We start from the raw sequence: 22932 nt of genomic DNA, 5'->3' as shown, positions 1-22932 counted from the left end.
AGGAAGCTCATTCAACCACGGTTTTGTCGCTTAAATGAACATATTTTGTGTGTTTTGTGTAGACTTCAATACAGAAAGATGACTGAACTAAAAGTGTCTCTCCAGTGGCACAGTAATCGTCCCTCCTGGACGAAGCAGGGTACTCAGGCTTGTTTTTCTGTTCGACTTGGTGGCAGCCGTCACTCAGCAGGAGCCGGGAGGACGAGCTGCAGAACAAATAAAGAGTTTTGCCACGGCCGAAGACAGGTGTGGGGAATTAAAGCTGCAGCTCTAAAACCTCTTTAAAGAGCCGAGCCACTACAGAGGAATCTGGTGGAAGGAGAGCGGGCAGACAAGAACTTCTCAGCGTCTCTCTCGGGCTGGAAAAACAAATGACATGCTCCTTGTTTTTTTTTTCATTCTCCTTCCTGGATTGATGTGGTCCGTCAATATCACGCCTGCTACACATCAGTGTCATGCACCGAGCTCAGAAATGCAGCGCGGAATCACACGGCTCTGCAGCAGCATCATATGTGGTCAACGAAAACATGCTCCACGTCCCTGTGCCTCACATTCCACTTTGTTGTCACTTTGTATCTGCTTTTTAGTGGGATGCCTTTGTCTCATTATTCGGAGCCAAACAATTCAGAGTTTATTTTGCCACAATGACAGATAACTGAGAAAATGTGGTCTGTGCATGTAGGAATGTAAATCACAGCTTGTTTTCTGTGGCACCGTGCCTCAACCCTCTCAGCCATGTGCTGTTTGGGTGCATGGGGGCAACTCGGGAACAGCGTTGTCCTTGTTTGGTGTTGTGTGTTTTGTCTGGAGAGAAGGGCCGTGATTGAAGCTCACCTCCTGTTGAGTGAGGTGATGCCAGGCTCACCCACTCCACACCGCTGAGTCACCTGTCTGCTCCTTATCCGCGCTTCTCTCATTCCTGACGTTTTTCTCACTCGCTGAATGAGAGCTGGAAAAAAAAGAGCAGAATGCCTCTCAGTGGAGGTCAAGCTCCATCCTCATGATTTCTCCTCTATTGCTGCTGCAACTGGGATTTTTTTTAAATTTGACCATCATCTACTAGTTTACAAACATATGATTTGATACAAGGATTTAGTTTTACACTTTCAGATCAAAATCCATTCTACATAATCCAAAATAACCTCTTTTTTCTAGTATGAAGCATACTTCAAATTCCCTTTAATGTATTTGCAGGCATGGCAGACTAACAATGTCATTAAAAGTTCCTAGTATGTGTCTACATGAAAGACAAATTAAAACTGCATGAAACAGAAGAGCACTCAGGAGAGCACACATCTCAGCCAAGGCCCAACGGCCCCTTGACTTCAATCAAGCTGCACCAAATTGCTAAAATAAAAGGGTTGGGGTATTGGTCAGGTTAGGGTTAATGGCTTATCAGTCCCTGAAAGTTGCCTGGTTTAATTTATTTTGGGTCAAGATTTATTAATTTATTTATTTCCCTGGGAAATCTGGGAAAATGTTAAAAACGCCCTCTTTCACAATGTTTAATTAATTGACTTTCTTGGATTCCTCTCCTGGTTCTGATCCAGACCAAAACTGAATGGGATGTTCCATGAATGACCCATTACCACCAGTAGAGCCAGTTTTGTGGTGACCTGTCCAATAGTTAAAGCAAATTAACCAACCAACAAATGGACGGGGCCCAAAACATAACCTCCTTAGCTTCTATATGTACTCAACTTGAATTTAATGTATAATTGTAATGAGAATAACAAGTTCATATTATTAAATTATATATATGTAAGTTTAATTTGGGATGGTGTCCTAAAATGTGTGTTTCGGGGGTTTTACGTAAACTAAACAAAGTATAATATCCCATCATGCATCTCACATATGAGAATAAATCCCAGGCAGATGAAGAAGTGCCCCTGCAGCCATCACACAACCACGGCCCTGTATTCCTGGTAATGGATGCTGCAGCTCGTCTGAGGCGTCCCGGTGACATCAGTGACACTTAACCGGGCGTTTGCCGTCTCCACGAGGTGCTGAGATGTGTAAACTGAACTCTGGATTTATCTTGGTTTAAACAGTCATGGTGTTTCCCCGCTGTCAGTGGACCGTGGCCCAAGAGTCAGGACGGGACACGTCTGCTGAGCCCCTGTCGGCATTCCTCCACCCTCGACACCCTCCTCTTCACTCCTAATCCCCATGAGGGCACTTAGGGAGATGTGCATCAGCCCGCGTGGGTTCTCCAGAGGGAACATCTACGATAAAGCTCTTATCTGTTCTGTATATAAACAACGGTGACCTCTTCCTGAATTTCAGCCAATGCTATTTGCCTCCCTGGAGTTTTATTTTTTTAGCAAGGGCGGAGATTAAAGTGATGAACCAGGAGAGAACAAAGAGAGGAAATAATTGAAGGAAACTCCATCTTAGTCCGTCCGTCTCTTAATATGACTGCTCTGACTTGATCTTTCCACTGCTCCCTGCATGTGCGTGGCCTCATGATGTGGTCCAGCCCTGCACTGCATACTTCACCTTAGATGCTTGGTAAATAGGGGCTGTAGCTCCCAGATGTCTTCTACACTTCTACTCTGCAGCGTGGCACGAAGAAAAAAGAAGAACGCAGAACGATATAATGATAAGTTGCAGATCGACCTCTGGCGTCACTTAGTAAACTCAGTCACCACGCCCCTAATTCCCAGAGGGTTTTAGACTCCTCACTTAAAAGTGCACCGTGCATAGTTTATACTTAATATTCCCAAAACAATCCCTTTTGTAATGGCTCGTGGGGCATGTGCCAGCCCATGCTGCTCTCATCTCCCTGTGCTGTTATTAATCACCTGAGGCCCTAAAAACCAGGGACTCTTAAGAGTTTGTTCTTGCTTTCATTTTTGTTTGAGGTCACTTTTGATCTGCGGGTTCGCCAGGTTCGGAAATTAAAAAAAAAGATTGTTCCATTTGAATTGTGATTCTTTTTGTCCTTCCTGGGAGGAGATTTATTCACCCTGACGAGTAGGTTTCAAACTTTTAAACATCAACCTGTGGATCTCCTCCAAAGCTTGTAAACTGATCACTTAATGAACTTTTAATCTCCGCACCGTTTCATCTTTTTCTGGTGATCTGCCAAGCACTACCCTCCCTAAGTGTTTTTACTGGTCTGCACAGAGTTCAGCTGTGTTGCCTCTGAAGGATTATGCGTGGTGTGAATATTTGGTCAAGTATTATGAAAGCATGGGAGATTTGTGCAGACATTTATCAGTCTGTCTTCTTGCTTTCTTCCAGGTAACCCATTATTTAACGGCACTCCTGTAATTGCTGTGAAATACCTGTGTCATCTGTTTGATGGTGGCTGGCGCTGTAGTGGATGAAAAGGATGAAATGCGTTATATTCCTGGGAAAATCCTTTTAGTTTTTTTATTTTAATTAACCAATTAAACATCCAGCAAAGTTGTAGCACATCCCATTTTTCTCCCAGCATGCGCTGCCCGGGCTTTAGACAGATTCTTGCTGACATTAAAGGAAACTGCTAATAAAACCAAATGTCATCCGCTTCCTGTAGCTTCATGTATCAATCCCAACGGACTTTGAGCCCATGACATTTGAAAGCAACTTATCGGCCTGCACTTGTAAGAGAGCAGAGGAGCTGAAGAAGATAAGACCCTGACGGGCAGGAAGGAGCCGGTTCAATGTAGATTTGCAGGTTTGATGAGGTTGAAGTTTCGTCTTATCTTCATTCCTACTGTGACCAACCTCTTGGGCCAATCGGCTATCGTCTGACCATGAATTAGCCTCGGGGGGCAACAGCCAATATTTTGCGGGCTTCCTGTGGAGACGATGGATATCAAGGCCAAGACAGGTCTTCCATTGGCTATTAACCGTTTCTCCAGACAAAACACAAATGAATGCAGATAAATTGAAAACTCAGATAGCTGATGCATTTCGTTCTACATCCATAGCGCTATATTTTGGTTTGAAAATACAAATACGCATTGCGTCCACACTACTGCCGAGTTTCAGAGCCGCTACAATGAAAACATCTGGAAACTCTACCCCCCCCTGTTTTACTTTGAAAACTCCTGCGATGTTTTAGTCTGGACGAGCAGAATGTAGCCTTCACTGATTGGTCAGGCTCCAACACGTGACGTCTTCCAGAAGAAATTGTCGTTAATCTTGGCTAACAGAATAGAACGCAACACAGATGATCAGTTACAAGCGTTGCTTACCTCGTTGCTTAACAGATGTTGTGCGGTTAAACTGTACATTTTACGACACCTAAAAAACGTGGTGGTGTTGATGAAGCCTCAGTCAATGTGGTCTCCACACGGACTGTTTACCTACAGGTAACCAAAGCCTGTTAAAACCTGATTCGTCAAACTAGAAACAGAAAGCAGAATGTTTCCAGCCCCAAACTCTCGTCCCTCAGAGATCAGAGATTATACTGTGACCTACTACATTTGTCTTTTCTTCAAGGATTTTTCAATGCATGATTTACTTACATGACCCTGGAAACAGAAGAGTAAAGACGTCAGATTACGGAGTCTCAAACGTTTCTGGGTCCTCTTCCATCACGGTTAAGAGGAGAAATGATTGGCAGGTTCTGTGTAGGGACAACAAAATAAAGTTCCTTCAGTCCCTATTATCAAGTGCCGAGCAGAATTTCCTTTGTCTCCTGCTGCGGCTGCTTGTTATTTCAAAAGTGCTTTGAGAATTCCATCTCAGAGCATCAAAATGGAAAACTGCACGACAGCGGGAGGTCGGCCACCAAGCACGGAACAGAAGACGTCTTCCTTTTTTCCCAAGAGATGCCTTTTTCTGATTGTTGTGATTTGACCCATCGCAAACAATGAACACAATGAAAAAACATGAAAGCAGGAACCCATGCTGTGATGGTGCGGGGAGAATCTTGTTTGAAAATGGAAAGATCTTTTCTCTGTAATTTGCTGGAGTGATGTAGAAGGTTCTAACAGATTGTCTTTCTGTCCACACAGACATCGACGAATGCTCCTTCGACCGCGCCTGCGACCACTTCTGTGTGAACTCTGCCGGCAGCTTCCAGTGCCTGTGTCACAAAGGCTACGTCCTGTACGGCCTGGCACACTGTGGAGGTGAGCCCCCCCCCCCCCCCCCCCCAAATATCTCCCTCACTCTTCCTCTGCATCCTGCACTTCATCGCTAACCCTCTATCAGTCCCTGTTTGGCAGGAAAGAAACAAGAACACTAGAAAAAGATTATTAATGTTGATTAGAATTTCTTCTGACAGCTTATATGGGACCAGAGCAGAGTTCAGAGATTGAACTGATAAATTAAAGCGTTTTATCGACTTGAGATAATCTCTGATTAATTTCCGAGGCATGTTTCAGTCTGTAAATTTAAGTTTCCCACTTTATTTGAGTGTTCTTAGCCGTCAAAGGGACTGCAGTGACGTCAGTAAGATGGTCAGGCTTTGAATTTGGGAGAAAATGAAACGTGTCTAGTATTGAGTGGATTCAATAAATTCACAGTTCATTGAGAGTGGATTGTCATGATAACAAATGAGCGCCACCATGAGGTTAATGGGTTAATAATTATGATTGGGACATATCCCAATTGGTGTTGATTGGGATATTCTCCCCTTTGAGTTATTATAGCTTTGCTAGCCTCAGTTGTTCTTTGTGTTTAGTGCTAATTAGCAAATGCTAACATTCTACAATATGTTGGTGGAGATAAACATTTTCATACACGTTCTCCTGCGTTAGTTCCTGAAGTCATCGCTTATAAACCAGTTATCTTAATTTTACAATCGGTTTTAAATAGTAAATAACTTCTAATGTGAACTCGTCAAATGTTGAATTAGATTAACATGCATACGTTTATATGTAATATACATGTCTGTCACACCTGATCCTTTGTATTTTCTCTTGTAATCATGCAAGAAGGAGGCGTCAAGGTGCTGCTTTAACGTTCTAAATACATAAATACAGAACATTTTGTGTACAGCGGTGAACAGGATCTTCTGAGGAGCACATGCACAATCAGGATTGATGAACAATGTAAAAAATCCAGTTGAATCAACTTGACAGATTGTCCATCAAAGTATTTTATTGTAATTGTTCCTATCAAGTGAACATTAAAACATATATTTTCATTCTGCTGTCAGAGATGTTAGAGTTGCAGAACAACAAGAAACGAAAGGAATCAACCTCAGTGTGCTTTAGCTTTGTGGTTGTTTTGCTTTTCAGCAGCTTACTCGTAAATCTGGATGTCACAGTCCTTGAAAACACATCAGTGCAGTGGAGTTACCGCATGCGTCTGCGTTCAAGGATAAAAGTAAATGTAGCTAAATGCTCTCTCTGATGGATCACCCATCTCGAGCCACTTTTAAGTCTCCAAGTTGATTCACCAATGGACTGAAATGAGCTGAAACAGGTGGCTGCCCGGAAGCCAGGAAATCAATCTGAGAACCCACGCTACACTTGGCAGTAATGTAAAATGTAGATGATTTGCGCTGCAGTTAATGGACTAAAACATGACAAACCATCGGCGTCAGGCAGAGGAGGACCACGTCCATCAAGCACTAGCAGGTACACTGTACTCTGCTGTGGAACAAATAGCAGAAGTAGCCTTTGGTGTCAGGAGGTGTGTGGTGGGCGCGTCGGCTCTGCCCGGCGGGCAGCTGAAAGCGGCCCGCCGGAGCACATCAGGATGTTGTGGCGGCTCTTTGATGGAGTGCGTATCACCAGTTCGAATCTGCTGCTGTTTCCAGTGCCTCAGGGCCTCACAGTAGTTGTGAGAGAGACACAGAAGGAGAGACAGCGTATGCACTCACATCTCAGAAATACACGGCTCTGCAGTGATTTGTTCCGTGCTTTTGTTTTCGTCTGTGCTTTGACAAGTCTACTGATCAGGAATGTTGCAACAAAGTCGAGAGAAGCGGTAAGGTTAAGATGTATGGGATTGTCAGGTCTGCACAAACCCGACAGCGCAGTTAATTACACCCTCAAAAGGTTACATGATGTTTCCTGTCCGTATCTCCGCTGTCACAATCTAATAAAGATAACCGTGCCTTTTAAAATGCTGCTGTAGGTCATAGGATCCTTTCCACAATAGGCAGCTGCGCTCGCTGTCAGCTCAGGGAATAGAAAGCTGCAGAATTGGATTTGTGAGGCCTTTTACTCACATGATGGACGGTGATCAGGTCGCACCGAGCTGCAGCGGGGAGAAGATGGGCAGGCGTAAATGACTCTCTACCATTGTTGAGCTGTGCGGTGATGAATGAGTTCCCTCGCCTTTCATCGCTGCTGTCGGAACTGTTCGATAACCCTAGAGATTTATGGCGCTGGCTGCTGTACTTTCTCCACTCCTGGCCATAACCAAGGTTATGTTATTCCCAGTGTGGTTCATCAGCCGAGATATAGCTGTCAAACAAGGCAGAAAGCTTTGCTCAGTGTTTAACAATAGACTCACCCTAAGCCAACCCAATTAGGTCGGTGACCTGCTGTCAAGCATTGTGCCGAGGCCCGTCGACATTCCTCCCAAGTGAGAGTATATCCAGCCATTCTCCCTCTCAGCTAGCAAAACAATCCACACATATTTTGCTTATCTGGTAAGAAAATAGACTCGGCAGTTGCAGCTAAGTAGCTGAAGTGGTCAGTGATTTTGAGTTTGCGTCATCTGGTCCAGGCAGCGTGGAGCTGAGCAGAGCGGCTTTATCTACAGAGAAATGTGTGTGTTTATAGAACCAACAAAAGACACAGTCATACACACAGGAGAGTTTAAAGTTTTGTAATTGTAACCCTCATGAAACCACGTTTAAATTCACTAGATCTGGATGCTTTTTTATTTGCATCCACACCAAATTACACTCGTTCATAAATTTCAGTCCCCTAAACAAGCAAGATTTATTTTTGAATGCAGATCCATGAATTATTCTCTGAGAAATCAACGGAGATGTAGAAAAACGATTTTAAAGAACTCAAAATAAAAAAAAAATCCCTGATATGCCCCCTGATTCTGATTCGCACCTAAATAAGATGGGTTCTTCCCTGACTCAAACCACATCCTTCAACCAAGTTTCATGGTCATCAGTCCAGTAGTTCCTCTGTAATCCTGTTCAATAACAAACAAACAAACAAATAGACAAAATCCTGGCCTTCTGGTCGGGGGTAATAACAACCTGACTGTTCAGACTTGCCCGAGTTTAGCCTGAGTTTTCCCTCCTCGTGCTCACGTTGGGATGTCGGCTGCACTGGGAGTCGCTGATGTTGATGAGTAAGCTCAGAAAAATTGATTAAAATCTGAAGATGTTGATGTTTCCACGAGCTCCCGAACCCGCCCTGAAATTCCTCTACGTGACACAAAGCAGTTGTTGAATTAAATGTTAGATTGTCTTGTTGCGTTCTTGCTCCCCCCCCCCCCCCCCCCCCGAGCTCTTCTCCTCTCTTGTTTTCTAAGAGCACAGAACGAAAAGGCCAGAGGGACGTGCAGAAAGGTCAGAGTGCGTCCGTTTGGTTGCAAGTGCTCAAGGAACAAAGAAGTCAAAACAGCAGTTGCCGTCGGATGAGCTCAGCTTCCATCAGATATTCATTAGAGCTCTTTGTCTTTTAAATGGTGGGCTCCGATGCGGAGGATAAGCAGCGCATCGCTCACCAGCGGCTCCGGCTGGCACGACGCGGCTGATGAAGTCATCAACTTCTTCTGGGAGTGCAGAGGCGCACAGACTGTTTTTAATCAGGGTGAATAATTGAATGAGACAGGGAAGAGCATTTCATATCATCAGGCCCCGATCATCCATCACTGCCATTATCTGCGCCTCTCTCTCTCTCTCTCTCTCTCTCTCTCTCTCTCACTCTCGCTCGCTCCCGATGTCCCCACCACTTTGTCCGCGGCCTGGCACGTCCCCGGCAGCTAATTTTCTGTCTGGCGTGAATGGCGGCCGGCCTGCATCTGGAACCCGGATGCTTTTGGTGGTTAGAGCTCAGCATGTGTTTGGAAAGGTGATTATAATTAGTTGGGCCGCACACCAGCCGCCCCCCACACGGAGCAGCGCAGCAGTTCTGACCATGAAATCCAAGGTGGCGTCATCAAAACACGGAATCACTTCTGTTTACACGCAAACACATTAATCTTCCCTGGATGTGAGACTCTGACTGAACGGATCCAGCTGACCTCAGAGAAACTCCTCAAAGGATTTCACTCAACAGAAAATGAACTCCAGATTGCTTCGATGCTTGTCTCTTGATGTTTTGAGCCTTTCTTTTTGTAACTAAACATCTATGTGCCAACGTTTCTATTCGCAGATATCGACGAATGCAGCATAAATCGTGGGGGGTGTAAATATGGCTGCATCAACTCTCAGGGGAGCTACGAGTGTACCTGCCCACCAGGGTACAAGCTGCACTGGAACCGGAAGGACTGCGTCGGTACGTAGCAGCACTGCCCCCGTGTGGCCGATCCACTGAGTCACACTCTTGGCTGTGGGAAACGTCTGTGTGTCTCTCTCAGCTTTCTTGATTTAGATATATTACCTTACTGCCAGTCTAAAGAGTATGTATACCCTGAAACTGTTGCACACTCTTTTTCAATATGCTTCAAGATTTATAACAGGTGATAATTACAATTATGGAGTTGGGATCTCTCTCTCTCTCTCTCTCTCTCTCTCTCTCTCTCTCTCTCTCTCTCTCTCTATCGCTCTCTCTGTTAGAGGAACACACTGGGTTTTATTAATCTTCATGGGTCTGACTCCAGCTTTCACATCACCTTACTGCTCTCTTATAATGTGTATTGAGCTCAAATGAATGGATTCTCAGTTTGTTTTTTTACTGAGTTTGATAAATCCACATTTTCGCATCATGCCCCTGCAACATGGAATAACATACAGAACAATCTCCAGCTCAACACATTATTATCCCGAGGATGATTTAAGTTTTTAATCTCAGTTTAATTTTACCTCCTGTTGTTCTTGTTTCAGTTGATTCATTTGCCTGAAATTAAATTTTCTGAAATGTGTTTTTTCCAGAAGCCTTTTACATCTGCTCTTGTTTTTTGGTATTTGGCAAATGTTAGTGTTTCTTGTTTGTGTTTTATTTGTGTCGTGGAATGCATTGTTTATTTTGTCTGTGTCTTCCTACCTTTCCCCTCAGAAGTCCTGAAGTGTTTTGCTGGACTGGTGGCACCCAAAGCAACACTGACCTGTAGCAAGACGGGCAAGAAAGAGAGCTGCTCCCTCACCTGTGCCTCTAAAGCTCACTATCTGGCAGGTACGTCCCTCCCAGGGAGAGTGCACTCTTACAATAATAAACCCTGGAAGTCAAAGTAGTTTGATTTTTGTTTGTGATTTTTTCCAGAGTCTGACAACAGCTACTCAGTCAGTTGTGGTATCCCCATCTTCAGAGGAAAGTCTCCCTCCAGGTTCAACTCCAGCAGTCATAGCTGCATAGGTTCGATTCCCTCCAGATTCTAGTGATCACACAACAATTTGGACACACTCTCTGTTTCTGTGTGCTCTGACACGCTGTGGCTGTGTTTGTGTGTAGAGACTCTGGCTCCTCCAGTGAAGCAGACGGCTTCCTTCAAGATTAAAAATGCCAAATGTCACCTGCACCCCAAACTGACCGGCAGGACGGAGGACAGGGGACGGACGCTAGGACCAGGTAAGTCTTTGTGTGTGTTTGTGTGTTTGTGTGTGTGTGTGTGTGTGCGTTTTTTTATCGAAAATTATAGGAGCGTATTTGATTATTTTTCACAATTTTCCAAATACAAAATTCAAACCTTTTTTCCCTGCAAGCAAATCAAATGTGAGGATTTGCTGTTGATACCTGTCATATAACTTCATGTTATTATTAATATATTTTTTTATATTTTTTTCTGAATATTTTTAGGTTTATATTTAGTAAACATCTGTACATTCAATTTTGACATTTTTAGGTTTTATTCTGATATATTTCTATATATTTTATAGGAATATATTTAGGTTTTTTATTTTGATGTATTTCTCTATATTTTATAGGAATATATTTAGGTTTTTTATTTTGATATATTTCTTTATATTTTATCTGAATTATTTATAGGTGTATTCTGATATATTTATGTACATTTTAATCAATATTATCAGGTTTATTTTGACATATTTCTGTATATTTAATTAAATATATATTATAAAAATATATTATTTAATTTTTGATTTATTTATATACATTTTAGATGAATATTTCAGAGTTTTAGATTGATGGCAAATTATGAGATAACATTTAATAGAAGAGATATGTAGTTGACCAATGAAGAAAATATTCAGCAGATCAATAGTTGTAGCACTAATGTAATTTGTAATGACTGAATAAATGGGCTTTGCAGGTTTATCTCACACAGACTGTGATATCATGTGTTCACAGGAGGGGGGCAGCCCTGCAGCAACTGCCTCGTAACGTTTGTCAACCTCAAGTGTGACTCCTCAAAGAAGGCGAAGGGACGACGTGCTCGTAACCCGTCCAACAAAGAGGTCACTCGCATCACTCTGGAGCTGGAGGCCGAGGTCAAACCCGGAGACACCACAGGTCGTTCACCTCACTCGGAAGAACACCTTGTTGACCTTGGGGCTGTCGTATTTTGCCACAGATTTCACTCTCAGTCATTATTCTTTTTATTTATTTCTACGTCAATGTACCTAAAACCAGGCAGTTGTAATCTCAGCTGCCTGAGACAGCGCATGGAGAAGCAGGTGAAGACCTACATCAAGGCTCTGAAGAAGTCCATCAACCAGGAGCGCTTCCTGATCCGAGTCGCGGGCTTGGAATACGAGGTCGCCCAAAAACTTCCCCAGGCCGCTCCCAGTCAAGAGAACTGTAACCCGGGCTCGGAGCGGGAGAGCGGCCGATGTGGTAAGACCGTGGAGCAGGACCAGGGCTGACTAGAACCATAACTAGAGACTCTGAATTTAATCCCATATCAAAACACATGCTGCCATAAACTGCTATACACTGAAGTAAACGCTCTTTACCCACTTTACTGACGACACCTGTACAGTCTCATACAATCAAATTCCCCATGAAGTCTATTTTTATGATGCCACACGTGTTCCTGTGCACTTAGTGATATTAATTAACTTGTACAGTGTGTTTTAGCTGTGAGGTCATAGTCAGTGGAGGAAGAGAACTGCACTTTATTCAGATGTGTTTATAATGTGTCAATCTAAGGACAATAACATTTAAAACACCTTTCGATAAAATATATACAACCCCGCCTGTAACTATGATCACTATGATAATAAACCTATAATTAGATTTACACATTGAACTGCATTAGATTGTGTATCTAGTAAAGTGAACCGTATATTCATGTTTAGTGGATCATCTGTTCCGGGGACAAGAAGAAACCTGAAATCAAGACTTAGTCTAAGGTTTGCATTTCAGTTTTTCTTATGTTTGTGGTCTCTGATTGGATCCGCTGTGGATATTCTCTCAGTCAGATGTTTGTCGGGGTCGTATTACCACGGCGAGCAAGAGCGCTGCGTCCAGTGTCCACCGGGCACTTTCCAGGAGAGGGAGGGGCAGCTGGCCTGTGACCTCTGCCCCGGCAGCGACGGCCACGGGCCTGTGGGGGCACGGAACATCTCCTCCTGTGCAGGTAGCACCAGAGACAATATTAAAGAGGTGTACATGTGTTTAGAGCGAGAGCTCACTCTCTGTGTTCTTCAAATCAAATCCAGGCCAGTGTCCGACCGGCTCCTTCTCCAGCGACGGCTTCAAACCATGTCAGCCGTGCCCTCACGGAACCTACCAGCCCGATTTGGGACGGACCCTGTGCTTCCCCTGTGGCGGAGGACTGGGCACCAAGCGGGAAGGTGCCAGCTCCTTCCACGACTGTGAGGTCAAAGGTCAGCGTGTGCTCTTTTTGATAAAAAAGGCAGGAAAATATACTCGTTTAATCAAAAAGCTGCAGCCACTGATGTGTGTTTCCCTCTTTCCACTTCACCCCTGCAGTTCAGTGTTCTCCCGGTCATTACTACAACACCACAGTGCACCGGTGCATCCGCTGCCCCGTGGGGACCTATCAGACAGAGTTCAGACAGAACTACTGTATCTCCTGCCCAGGAAACACCACCACGGACTTTGATGGGGCCACGAGCGTATCGCAGTGCAAGAGTGAGCATGGAAGTGACGGTTTAGTGTTGTGTGTGATTTCCCAACCAGCAGCTGGAATCTAATGTGTTTTGTGTGTGTGTGTGTCTAGACAGGCAATGCGGTGGAGAGATGGGCGAGTTCATGGGTTACATTGAGTCACCGAACTACCCCGGCAATTACCCCGCCAACGTGGAATGCATCTGGAACATCAACCCGCCCAGCAAACGCAAGATCCTCATCGTGGTGCCGGAGATTTTCCTGCCCTCCGAGGACGAGTGTGGAGATGTGTTGGTGATGAGGAAGAACTGTGAGTTTCTTCTCCTTTCCAGTCCTCCATTGACTGTTTAAGAAAAACCTGTTTGCTCATCGTTGTCCTGTCTGTGCCCCTCTAAGGGTCAGCCACATCCATCACCACCTACGAGACGTGTCAGACGTACGAGCGGCCAATCGCCTTCACAGCTCGCTCCAGACGTCTGTGGATTAACTTCAAGTCCAACGAGGCCAACAGCGCCCGGGGCTTCCAGATCCCCTACGTCACCTATGATGGTAGCGAACACGCCCATTTACCACAGCAGCTGCTTTTTACTACTAATATGAAACTAATTTTAAACTCTATGATGAGTTTATTATCACTCTATAGACTTTAGCTATGAAAAGACAACATAACAATCTTCCTCTTACATGTAAAAAGTTTAAATTGTAAGCGATGAAACTCATACACTTTGGGAAATCCAGTTTCAAGTGTTAAGAAAGTGTAATATGGTTCAATGTGTAAATACTCCATGTGGCCACAGGTAGCGCTGTTTTATTTTTTTTCCAATAAGGTTTTCAGATTGAACTTTTTTGATAATAAGTACATAAGAGGACATTGGAATTTGTTTGGGCAAATTTGGGTATGTTTGTTTTAAAAACATTAATATAATTATTTTACAGAATTTTAAATGGTATAGTATTGTAGTTTCTTGTTATTTATCAGCAGATAATACTGATGTGTTTCACAGCATTGATACAAACAACGGATACCCAGTCAAGCCTGTTTTGTATGTGCTCGCCATGTTTTTCAACATGTCCCACGGTGGCTTGTAACCGTGGCCTGTCTCCTGTGTGTTTCTGAATTCAGAGGACTATGAACAGCTGGTAGAGGACATAGTGAGGGACGGACGACTCTACTCTTCAGAAAACCACCAAGAAATCCTCAAGGTGTGAACAAGGATTTATTCTGACTGTGTTTATCTTGGTCTTTAGATGTAAGATATTGTTGGGCAAAGTAAAACTGCTGCTAACAAATACAGTGGTGCTTGCATGAGTCAAATGGTGCATTAATAATAATAATAAGATGTAAATCTGAGATAGAAGGTGTCATTTATTTTATAGCATTGTGTTATAGCATCAGATGTCTTTATTTCTCCACAGGATAAGAAACTGATTAAGACTCTGTTCGACGTGCTGGCTCACCCAAACAACTACTTCAAGTACACCACTCGGGAGTCCAACGAGATGCTCCCCCGCTCCTTCATACGTCTCATCAGCAGCAAAGTCTCAGCCTTCCTGCGACCATACAAGTAAAAAAGGTCGCGCGGCCGACGCATTGGATCGTGACCTCCCCCGACCCCCCCCCCCACCCGCCTACCCCCCTCCCGCCGCCTTACAGGCCACATCCCGCAACTCTCACAGGGCTTAAAAGAAAGTAAAAAAGAAAAGAAAACGAAACACAAAACCTGCCACCTTGTTTACCCTCTCGTATTTTCCATAGGCTTTGACAATAAACACTATGCAGACCTGAAGAGAACATTATTTGTGTTTTAGGTTTTCTTCATGTCGTTTCCGTTCAGCGCAGGTCTGCAGCCCCGAGCTCAAACCCTCAGTGGGGGTGTAGAGTGTGTGAGTGGGTTTTGTTTTTTTCTATTGTGTTGTGAAACAAAACCACACACACACACAGAAAATAACAATAGAAACGTCGACTTCAGACAGGGAGCGATGTTTGGTGTGTGTGCGGTTTGAGCTTGATAGAGCTTGTTGCTGTCGTATTTGCTTAAATGAGGGGTCTGAGTTCCGGCTCCAACTCCTACCATTAAGTATGACTCTGTGTGCGTGTTGTGTGCGTGTTGTGTAACCCCCCGGTTCCATCTTCAGTGTCTGTGTTGACACTCGCCCGGCGAGGAGGAGCCGTCGCTGAATCTCGTGTCGCAGCTTCGCTCCAGGTCATTTAAAGCCTTACTTATATTTGAGCTCTTAGAGCGACTTCCACGAGTTTTACTGTTAAAACAGTTTGTTTGTGTTTTGTTCCGTTGTGTTGCTCTTTTACAAGCCAACTTAAAAAGCAAATAGATCAAATGTTTTTATTCCAGGGACACCCGCGGACAATTGAGGGGACGAATAACAAACTAATAATAATAGTGAGAGCCACAGAAATGAGATAATGGGATGTAAGGTGGAACATGTCTCAGAGAGCGAGAGAGAGAGAGAGAGAGAGAGAGAGAGAGAGAGAAATGTCTTTGAGGGACATTACGTTTGCTGCTTCTTTTAAAAGGTCACTTTAATTCTTCAATCTCATATTGTCTTTCCGATGTACTCCACACACTTCTAGTCCGCGGGTTTTAAAACCGGCGGAATCTGAAAAACTCTTTAATTCTCACACACAGTTGATAAATTGATAATCTCACATTGCCTGTCAGTGGATTTCTAGTTTTACAGTGTTTTATTATTATTTTAATTTTTTTTCAACAATCTTGTAAATAATGAAAATAAATTTCGACGAGGGTTGAATTCTTTGATCCTAATTTGTTTACGCAGGACTCCCCCCCCCCTTCCCCCCCTTAAAAGAAAACACTTTCGACCCTTTAATGTTGTGCCCGTCTTTAGATCCAAAGACACCTAGTACTTACTCCCCCCCCCCCCCCCCCGTCCCCCTCCCCTTCCATACACAACCCGCTCACGTTGTATTCTGTCCCAATGAAGACAGCTCTTCCAAAGACTGCCCCAGAAAAGACGGGAAGGTCAAGTTGTTTGTGCACTAGATTTAGAAGCCGTCAGAAGAAGAAGACAAACACCTTTAACTTTGGTCACGCCCTGTTGTGACCCACACAGTGGTTGTGCAAAGGTGTGAAGTGAAGTGGGCGTCGGTCTTGTCGAGACTCGTATGAAAAATGCGTCACTATTGGCAGAAGAGGTCTCGGATTCATCGTGTCTCTCTTATACGTATAAGTATTACGGTAACCTAAAGGGAAGAACATTGCTTTTGAGAGTTGAGTTGTAAGTTTTATGAAAATAAAGTCGCGATATATTAGGTCGTAAAATGATGACAATAAACGGATTTTAGTCCTGCTGCAAACGTTAAAATGAGGAATTTGGATCTAGTTACTTATCAGGAATTTAAAAAAGATTGTGAAAGAGTTTATTTCAAAGAAAGAAGCAAACAGATACAGACTTGGAGGAAAATGCCTTTTTTTGTTGAGGAGGGAAATGATTGGTGGTCGATTGTGTATCTTTGGTTACACATGTGTGATATTCAAAGTAGTTTCACAATTTCTCCAGAAACCTGGAGATTGGTTGAAGATTTTGGATCCAGGCAAGGTGGAACACAGGCTCTAATAGCAGCTCATTTCTTTTTTATTTATTCTCATGATATTAGATGATTAGATTATATTCAACTTTATTGTCAGAGCACAGTACACGAGTACTTATACAACGAAATGCAGTTTAGCGTCTAACCAGAAGTGCAAAAAAAGGAGTTAAAGTGCAGAGTATTGTGCGTATATTACGACTTTATCTTCACAATATTGCAACTTAATTCTCGAAACGACAATTTTCCATTGTACTCTTAACGGGGAAAATACAAAAAAAACAAACTAAATCCGTTAAAAAAAATGTGATTTTAAAGAACATGATATTTGGTGTGTTTAAAAATATGTTGATATATATGTTGTGAAATTAAAACATCGACCAAAACAGGGTGAAATAATTTATGTTTAGTCAAATCTGACACTTTGCTTCATGTTAGGATCTGCAAAGTAGTCGAGGAGCAGATTGGCATTTTCATGTGTGGCGGATAGTTAGCTTAGCATAAAGAGTGGAAATGGAGGGAAACAGCTAGCCTTGTCCTGTCTGCCCACCACATTTCTTAAACCCGATTTTTAACACATTCAGACTTTTTGATGTGAAATTCTGAGTGTGGAAACAACAGTGTGTGGTTTTTACTAAAGAGCTGATCAAGAACAGTGGTGACGGGAATCTCAGCAAGAAAGTGCATGAGCAACTCCTTTTAATATCAGTGTCATCAGTGCAGACGGCTACATGGTTGGTCTGTGGGCAAGTGACAATGATAACCCCCCCCCCCCACCCCCACTTTAACCCACATATTCAACCCTCCAAAGGAAAATTAAAATCGAGTCGACGCTCACTTTCTGATAACGAATGAATAGATCAGGGAGGATGTTTTTGTAAATGTAAATAAAAAGTATGTGGGATCATGTACCTCCACGTACCCGAGCTCTAGGAGGACACAAAGGGAATTTGACCACCTTGTCAGATTTGAGGGCTACGCTGGGCCAAGCCATGAAAAAACAAAATCCCTCCATACACATCTCACTTAAATACTTATTTTACATTTACTCCTCCGTGCAGACGTCATCACGCAGCGTCCCAGTGCTGCTGCTCACTCAGCCCACATGCCCTCATTCCCCCAACCCCCCCCCTTCCCAGCCAAAATCATCATCATCATCATCATCATCATCTTCTCCTGCAACCTGTAGTTTTTTTTTGTTTTTTTTTAATTGTTGCCTTTTAACAAGAGTTTGCTATGATGTATCATAGAGTTGATAATGATATTTGCACTTGAATTGTTATTGCTCATGTAAAAAAAAATGTCTGGATTTTGTATTGTCTTTTTAAATGAATGGAATTTGGTGTTCTTATGTTCTCGTAGCTTGTTTGTCCATGAAATGCTCACTCACCGTTTAGTCTATAGAGATGATACACATACAGTAACATTATCCACTGTAAAGAAAAAGAAATGTACAGAGGTGAATGGAACAAGTTTGTACCTGTTGCTGCCCAGAAACACTTATTGAAATAAACAAACTGTACTTCAGCTTCATTTCAAACGCACTTTAATGTCTGAAAGTTAAGTTTCAAGAGCAAATAAGATCATTATCGGCTCGATGGAATACTCTGGATTTGCATTTCATTTCCCAACCCGACGCCCTGAGAAAAAAAAACATATTCATTTTAAGTTTATAATATAAATATCAAGTTTCTGCAACAAAGTTGTTTACTTACATGTGCGTGTACACTCGGGCAGGCCAGGTGACCACTGGCCATCTTGACCACAGGTAACCAGGCTCTGGCCGATCATGGTGTAGCCTGTGTAACACTCGATGGATATGGTGTCCCTGTATTGATACAGGTTCATCTGAGCTCCAGCCCAGGAGGCCCTCGACACAATTGGAGGCGCACATGTAATCACTGCAAAGAAAGGGGGGGTTAACATTTATAATTTAGCTCATGATGAAGAAGTTAAGTTGTACAACAAAAAAAACAGGCTGCGTCTATTTGGGACCTTTGCATTTAGGAGGAGGTGAGCTCCATGTCCCGTTGTGGGTGCACCAGATCTCCTTCGGTCCAACAAGGGTTCCCTCACGACACCGATAGCCAATCACGCTCCTGAACGTGTACGGTGGTTCCTGAAGGTTGTTCCTCTCTGCGTTGGTCCCCTGTGGAGCCTCCTCACACACCACAGCTGGAGGAGATGCCACAGACGGAGAAAATATTACTAAAGAGATTCAGGACATTTAGAATTGTAGATGTTTCTGTTTGTTCACCGCACCTTCACATACGGGCACACGTCCATCCCAGCCGTTATCCTTACAGTGCCTGGTGGCCCGTCCGACGAGAGAATACCTGAGGACAGGATATAAAATGAAGAGTTAAATATGTAACAACAAACAGTCTGTATAATAGAAGAGCTTGCGTGGTGCTGTCTCACCCGTTATCACAGACGGCTGTAGCAGTGTCTCCAAAATCCAATCCAGTGTATGTGAACTGTCCATTCAGAATCTCTCCTGCAGAGCCGCACTGCTTTGCTTTTAAAGACGACAACAAGAACCCTCTTAGAATCTGTCAGGACATTATGAACTTGAAATATATTGTTTCTATTTTTATGTCGACTGAACTGAAAAAGAAAAATGCTAACCAACTAAAAAGGAATTTATTTCTGTAATGAATGAAGTATGTTCAAAGGAAAGTATTTCTGATATAACTAGTTGGAAAACAATGTTTTTAGATTGTTCATATTTGTAGATCATAGAGTTTTATATATTCCTCCATCAAGACAGCCACACTGAAAAAATAACATTGTTTAGGGTTAAAAACTATGGCTGCATGGATGATAACTGATGACCTCACATCAGTTATGAATCAAACACTGTTCATGACATTAGGACTTCAAAGACCTCAAACATCAGCTCCTCAGTCACGGACAAAGCTTCACACTAAAGTTTGACTGTGACAGAATCTACAAGTTCTCACGTTCACATTTCAGGAACAGCGGCGTCCACTTCCCGTTCCTGCACGTGCGCTGTCTGCTGCCTCCGGCTGGAGCGTGTCCCACGTCACACGTGTAGTGGACCCGGTCGCCGGACCTAAAGGTTGTCTTGATGATATACCTGTCAGCGAGGTTGGCGTTGTTTGTTTTTATGGTGAGCGGTTTGCCACATCCACCTGCTGGAGAGGAGAGTGAGGAGTGAGCTTCCATCAAGGCCCAGCAGTCCGATTCAATAACCTCATGTTTGTTTGGAATAGTTTTCTAAAACTTATAAAGACACATACTAACTTTTTTTCTACTGAATCCACATCATCACAGCCACACTTTGAATGTAGTAACAGGTTTATAGTCCCATTGTTATTGCACAGCACCTGTAATAAACCTAAACCCTATATAACCACATTTAAACAAACTAGATTCCAGATTTTATTTGGATCTGCAACAGATTGAATAACAGTCATAAAAGAAATATGTACTAAATATCTTTCACCAAGATCCATGAATTATTCCCTTGGGAAATTGGTGTCTTAAATATTGTCCTGTCTCCCAAAGCTAGGAAGTGAAAAGATAATCCTGGATTTGAAATGTGGAGATCAAATTCATACTAGTGAACATCCTTTTTTTTATCTATGTATTTTGCTCAAGTCATAGAAAATATTCACAGCTTCACAGATTAAATTCTCTGAAATAAAACTGATATGTGAGTCTTTCCTCCTTCTCCTCCTTCTCCTCCTCATTTCTCCTCCTCCTCCTCCACAGTGGAGTTAACCTTTAGCAGGAATATCATCACTAATGTGCTTTGTGACCAACATAATTCCCCTTTGTCCAGATCTGTGCCAAATTTCCCCAACCTATATCGCATCCTGTCATCAAGTTTCATGGAAATCGATTCTGTTGCGCTTGTGTAATCTTGCCAATAATTTATTTATCCAGAAGTAAACGTACCTTCTTTGCGAGAGGGCTGATCAGGTCCTTCGGTCGAGGGCAGACACCGAGGGAGCCGAGGAAGCCACTGTCCACCGGGCCCACATGTGACCTGCGGAGCTCCATCCAGCTGGAAGCCCCGACTGCAGGTGAAGGTCACGTTGTCTCCCACCTGGTACAGAGACACTGTCCCACCAGCCTTCACAGAGTGGTCCACTGCAGGGGAGGAGCAGGTGGCTGCTACCTCTGCTGTGAAAATAATCACACTTTATTAATGTGAAGTAAAAAGTACAGAATTTCTCTGAAACCTAGACAAATACGTGGAAAATACTAGTGTTCAAGTACACATACCTACAGGTTTTGTACTTAATTAAATGTACTTTGTTCAATCTTCTGTTGCTAATTGTATTCCTTAACTTACTCAAGGTTTAAACCTCTGAAAATATTGTACATAAACTGAGAAAATAAAGAACCATCAAAGCACACGAGTGAAATATTTGTGTAACATCAGACGACACAACTCTGCTGGAGACGATCTGAGAAAATCTGAAACTCACAATCCTGCCACACACGGAAAGAGAATGTGATTTTAGAACAGGTGAGTTCATCCCTGAATTTCATAACACTGACATGACGTCAAGCCAGATTACTCAATATCTAGTTCCACAACTTTATTCACATAGTGTAAAGACCACGTTTAGATGAATCAAGGGATTAACTTGAACAGCGTCACATTCAGGGAGCGGTTACTGGTTCTTACAGACACAATACATCCCAGTGCAATTCACCTCGAGGTTTCTGCATACCAAAAGATGACCGAGTTTCAGACCCACCTTCACATTTCGGGAATTCACCGGTCCACCCAGAGCTCTTGCATATCATGTAGTTCAGTCCCTTCAGAGTGAATCTGTCAACATGGAGATGAGCAGCACAGTCACACACAGCCGACCAGGTTTTCTATGAGCGTCCTCGGGTACAACTTACCCGTCATTGCACGTCGCGAAAACCTTCTGCCCGATAAATGAATTGCCTCTATAGTCGAACTGTCCATTCGGTAGATCCCCGGCGTTTCCACACGCTCTCTCTGTAAGAAATGTGATAGAGAGAGAGAGAGAGAGAGAGAGAGAGAGAGGGGGAGAGAGAGAGGGAAATAATCAATCAGAGCTCAAGGCTGGAATCTGACCACCTGAATATTTAAAGGTCTTGACCTCACAATGCAAAGTGTCTTGAGATAATGTTTGTGTCGAGATGATATTGGATAGAATTTTCCAGATGAAGAAACTACACATTTTTCACCAGCTGCTTTAAATCCTTCACCAACCTCAGCCAGTTTTACCAAACACTATACATGAAAACGTACTTATGAACTTATGAGTTTTTTTTAAATACACAGAAAGCTTAATGTATTTCTCAGGTTTTCAAGAAACAAATCAAAACAAGGCAATCTATTGCAAATAACTTTCCTCCTCAATCAACATTGGGACAGCTCCCTGTTACAATGGTAGATATTGAATATCCATGCAGGTCTAGGAAATAAACAATATTTTATATTGTAGTATTGGTTGTCTGCCACGCAGGTCACCCATCAGGCCACTAGGGGTCGTTGGGCTGCTTCTCAAATTGACTCACGTAAAGTCTCTGCCTTGGTTGAAACGAATCCTCCCGGTGGAAAACAACATTAAAAGTGTTTTTCTGATATCAAAGAAATGGTGTCATGAACTTACTCTCGCACTTCAGCATCAGTCTGGTCCATTTTCCGTGCCAGCACTGCACAAACGGGTTGCCTCTGGGACTGAAGTCCTCCGGGCATCTGAAGCTGACCTCCTGCCCGCTGCTGAAGCCCCCCCAGCGGCGGAACCTCGCCTCCAGTCGGGCGTGAGGGTGCTCCGGAGGTGCAGAGCATCTCTTTGCCCCATGGGCTTTTCATTTTTTGGGAAGATCAGCGACCGTCAGTGAGCGACATCAGAAATAATCACATTCAGCGTTTTTCCTTCTTGTTGGTGAGATATTTACCTGAAGCGAGTAAAGCAGAGAATAAACCCAGAGCCGCCCAGAAGAGACACCGCATGGTTGTGTCCTGTGAGAAACTAAAGGAGGAGAAGATTAAAGAGATGAGGAGGAGAGGAGTTATTTATACAGGGGGGGTGGTTCTCTCTCTCACTCACTCACTCACTCACACACGCACACACACACACACACGCTGTGTGATCTTCAAACTGCTTTTAATTGTTTTGTTACTTTTGCCTTCATTTTTACTTTTGCGAAGAACTTTGTGGCTTTGTTTTAAAAGGTGCTTATTACATTATTATTTGTATTATTCTTATTATAGTTTTCATATGGAGCACAACCTTTATCTGACTGTATCTGAGCCAAGTTTGAAGACGTTCCTTCAAGGTTTTTCAGTGTTCA

At 43.2% G+C, this 22932-nt stretch overlaps 2 protein-coding genes across 5 annotated transcripts in view; one reads left to right on the top strand and one right to left on the bottom strand.

The window, feature by feature from the left end:
• Window positions 1–18153, top strand: part of scube3 (signal peptide, CUB domain, EGF-like 3) — a 73277-nt gene extending 55124 nt beyond the window's left edge. For both annotated transcript variants that reach the window (XM_062391576.1, XM_062391575.1), the window contains 14 exons: window positions 4953–5069; window positions 9240–9362; window positions 10083–10199; window positions 10287–10379; window positions 10476–10592; window positions 11331–11492; window positions 11613–11816; window positions 12400–12561; window positions 12644–12811; window positions 12918–13079; window positions 13168–13365; window positions 13452–13604; window positions 14179–14258; window positions 14472–18153. In XM_062391576.1, coding sequence (XP_062247560.1) covers window positions 4953–5069; window positions 9240–9362; window positions 10083–10199; window positions 10287–10379; window positions 10476–10592; window positions 11331–11492; window positions 11613–11816; window positions 12400–12561; window positions 12644–12811; window positions 12918–13079; window positions 13168–13365; window positions 13452–13604; window positions 14179–14258; window positions 14472–14624 — 2009 coding nt within the window. In that variant the 3' untranslated portion in view covers window positions 14625–18153. The remainder of the gene's footprint in view (window positions 1–4952; window positions 5070–9239; window positions 9363–10082; window positions 10200–10286; window positions 10380–10475; window positions 10593–11330; window positions 11493–11612; window positions 11817–12399; window positions 12562–12643; window positions 12812–12917; window positions 13080–13167; window positions 13366–13451; window positions 13605–14178; window positions 14259–14471) is intronic.
• On the bottom strand, window positions 18150–22673 carry LOC133956486 (membrane cofactor protein-like). 3 transcript variants are annotated; one of them, XM_062391583.1, is made up of 11 exons: window positions 22537–22673; window positions 22248–22442; window positions 21508–21607; window positions 21357–21430; window positions 20545–20772; window positions 19584–19778; window positions 19042–19138; window positions 18883–18956; window positions 18616–18795; window positions 18336–18521; window positions 18150–18260 (listed from the first exon to the last, which is right to left on the bottom strand). In XM_062391583.1, exons 1-11 carry the CDS (start codon window positions 22589–22591, stop codon window positions 18241–18243), a joined length of 1404 nt encoding a protein of 467 aa, XP_062247567.1. In that variant the 5' UTR covers window positions 22592–22673; the 3' UTR covers window positions 18150–18240. The 3 variants fall into 3 exon arrangements, with proteins under 3 accessions (XP_062247567.1, XP_062247569.1, XP_062247568.1); XM_062391585.1 differs by having other exon boundaries at window positions 19584–19775; XM_062391584.1 differs by having other exon boundaries at window positions 20545–20769.
• Window positions 22674–22932: the final 259 nt, after the last annotated feature.

The sequence above is a fragment of the Platichthys flesus genome, chromosome 7 (genome assembly GCF_949316205.1).
Source record: "Platichthys flesus chromosome 7, fPlaFle2.1, whole genome shotgun sequence".
NCBI lineage: Eukaryota > Metazoa > Chordata > Actinopteri > Pleuronectiformes > Pleuronectidae > Platichthys > Platichthys flesus.
Note: the sequence above shows the minus strand (reverse complement) of the source record. Positions and strands in the feature narration are given on the sequence as shown.

Excerpts from the sequence above, each read along its gene's own strand:
- LOC133956486 (XM_062391583.1), bottom strand. The coding sequence starts at position 22,591 with ATGCGGTGTCTCTTCTGGGCGGCTCTGGGTTTATTCTCTGCTTTACTC. Across the intron at positions 18,957-19,041 it reads ACAGCCGTCTGTGATAACGG|GTATTCTCTCGTCGGACGGG; the intron begins GTGAGACAGCAC and ends TCCTGTCCTCAG. Across the intron at positions 18,796-18,882 it reads ACGTGTGCCCGTATGTGAAG|CTGTGGTGTGTGAGGAGGCT; the intron begins GTGCGGTGAACA and ends CATCTCCTCCAG.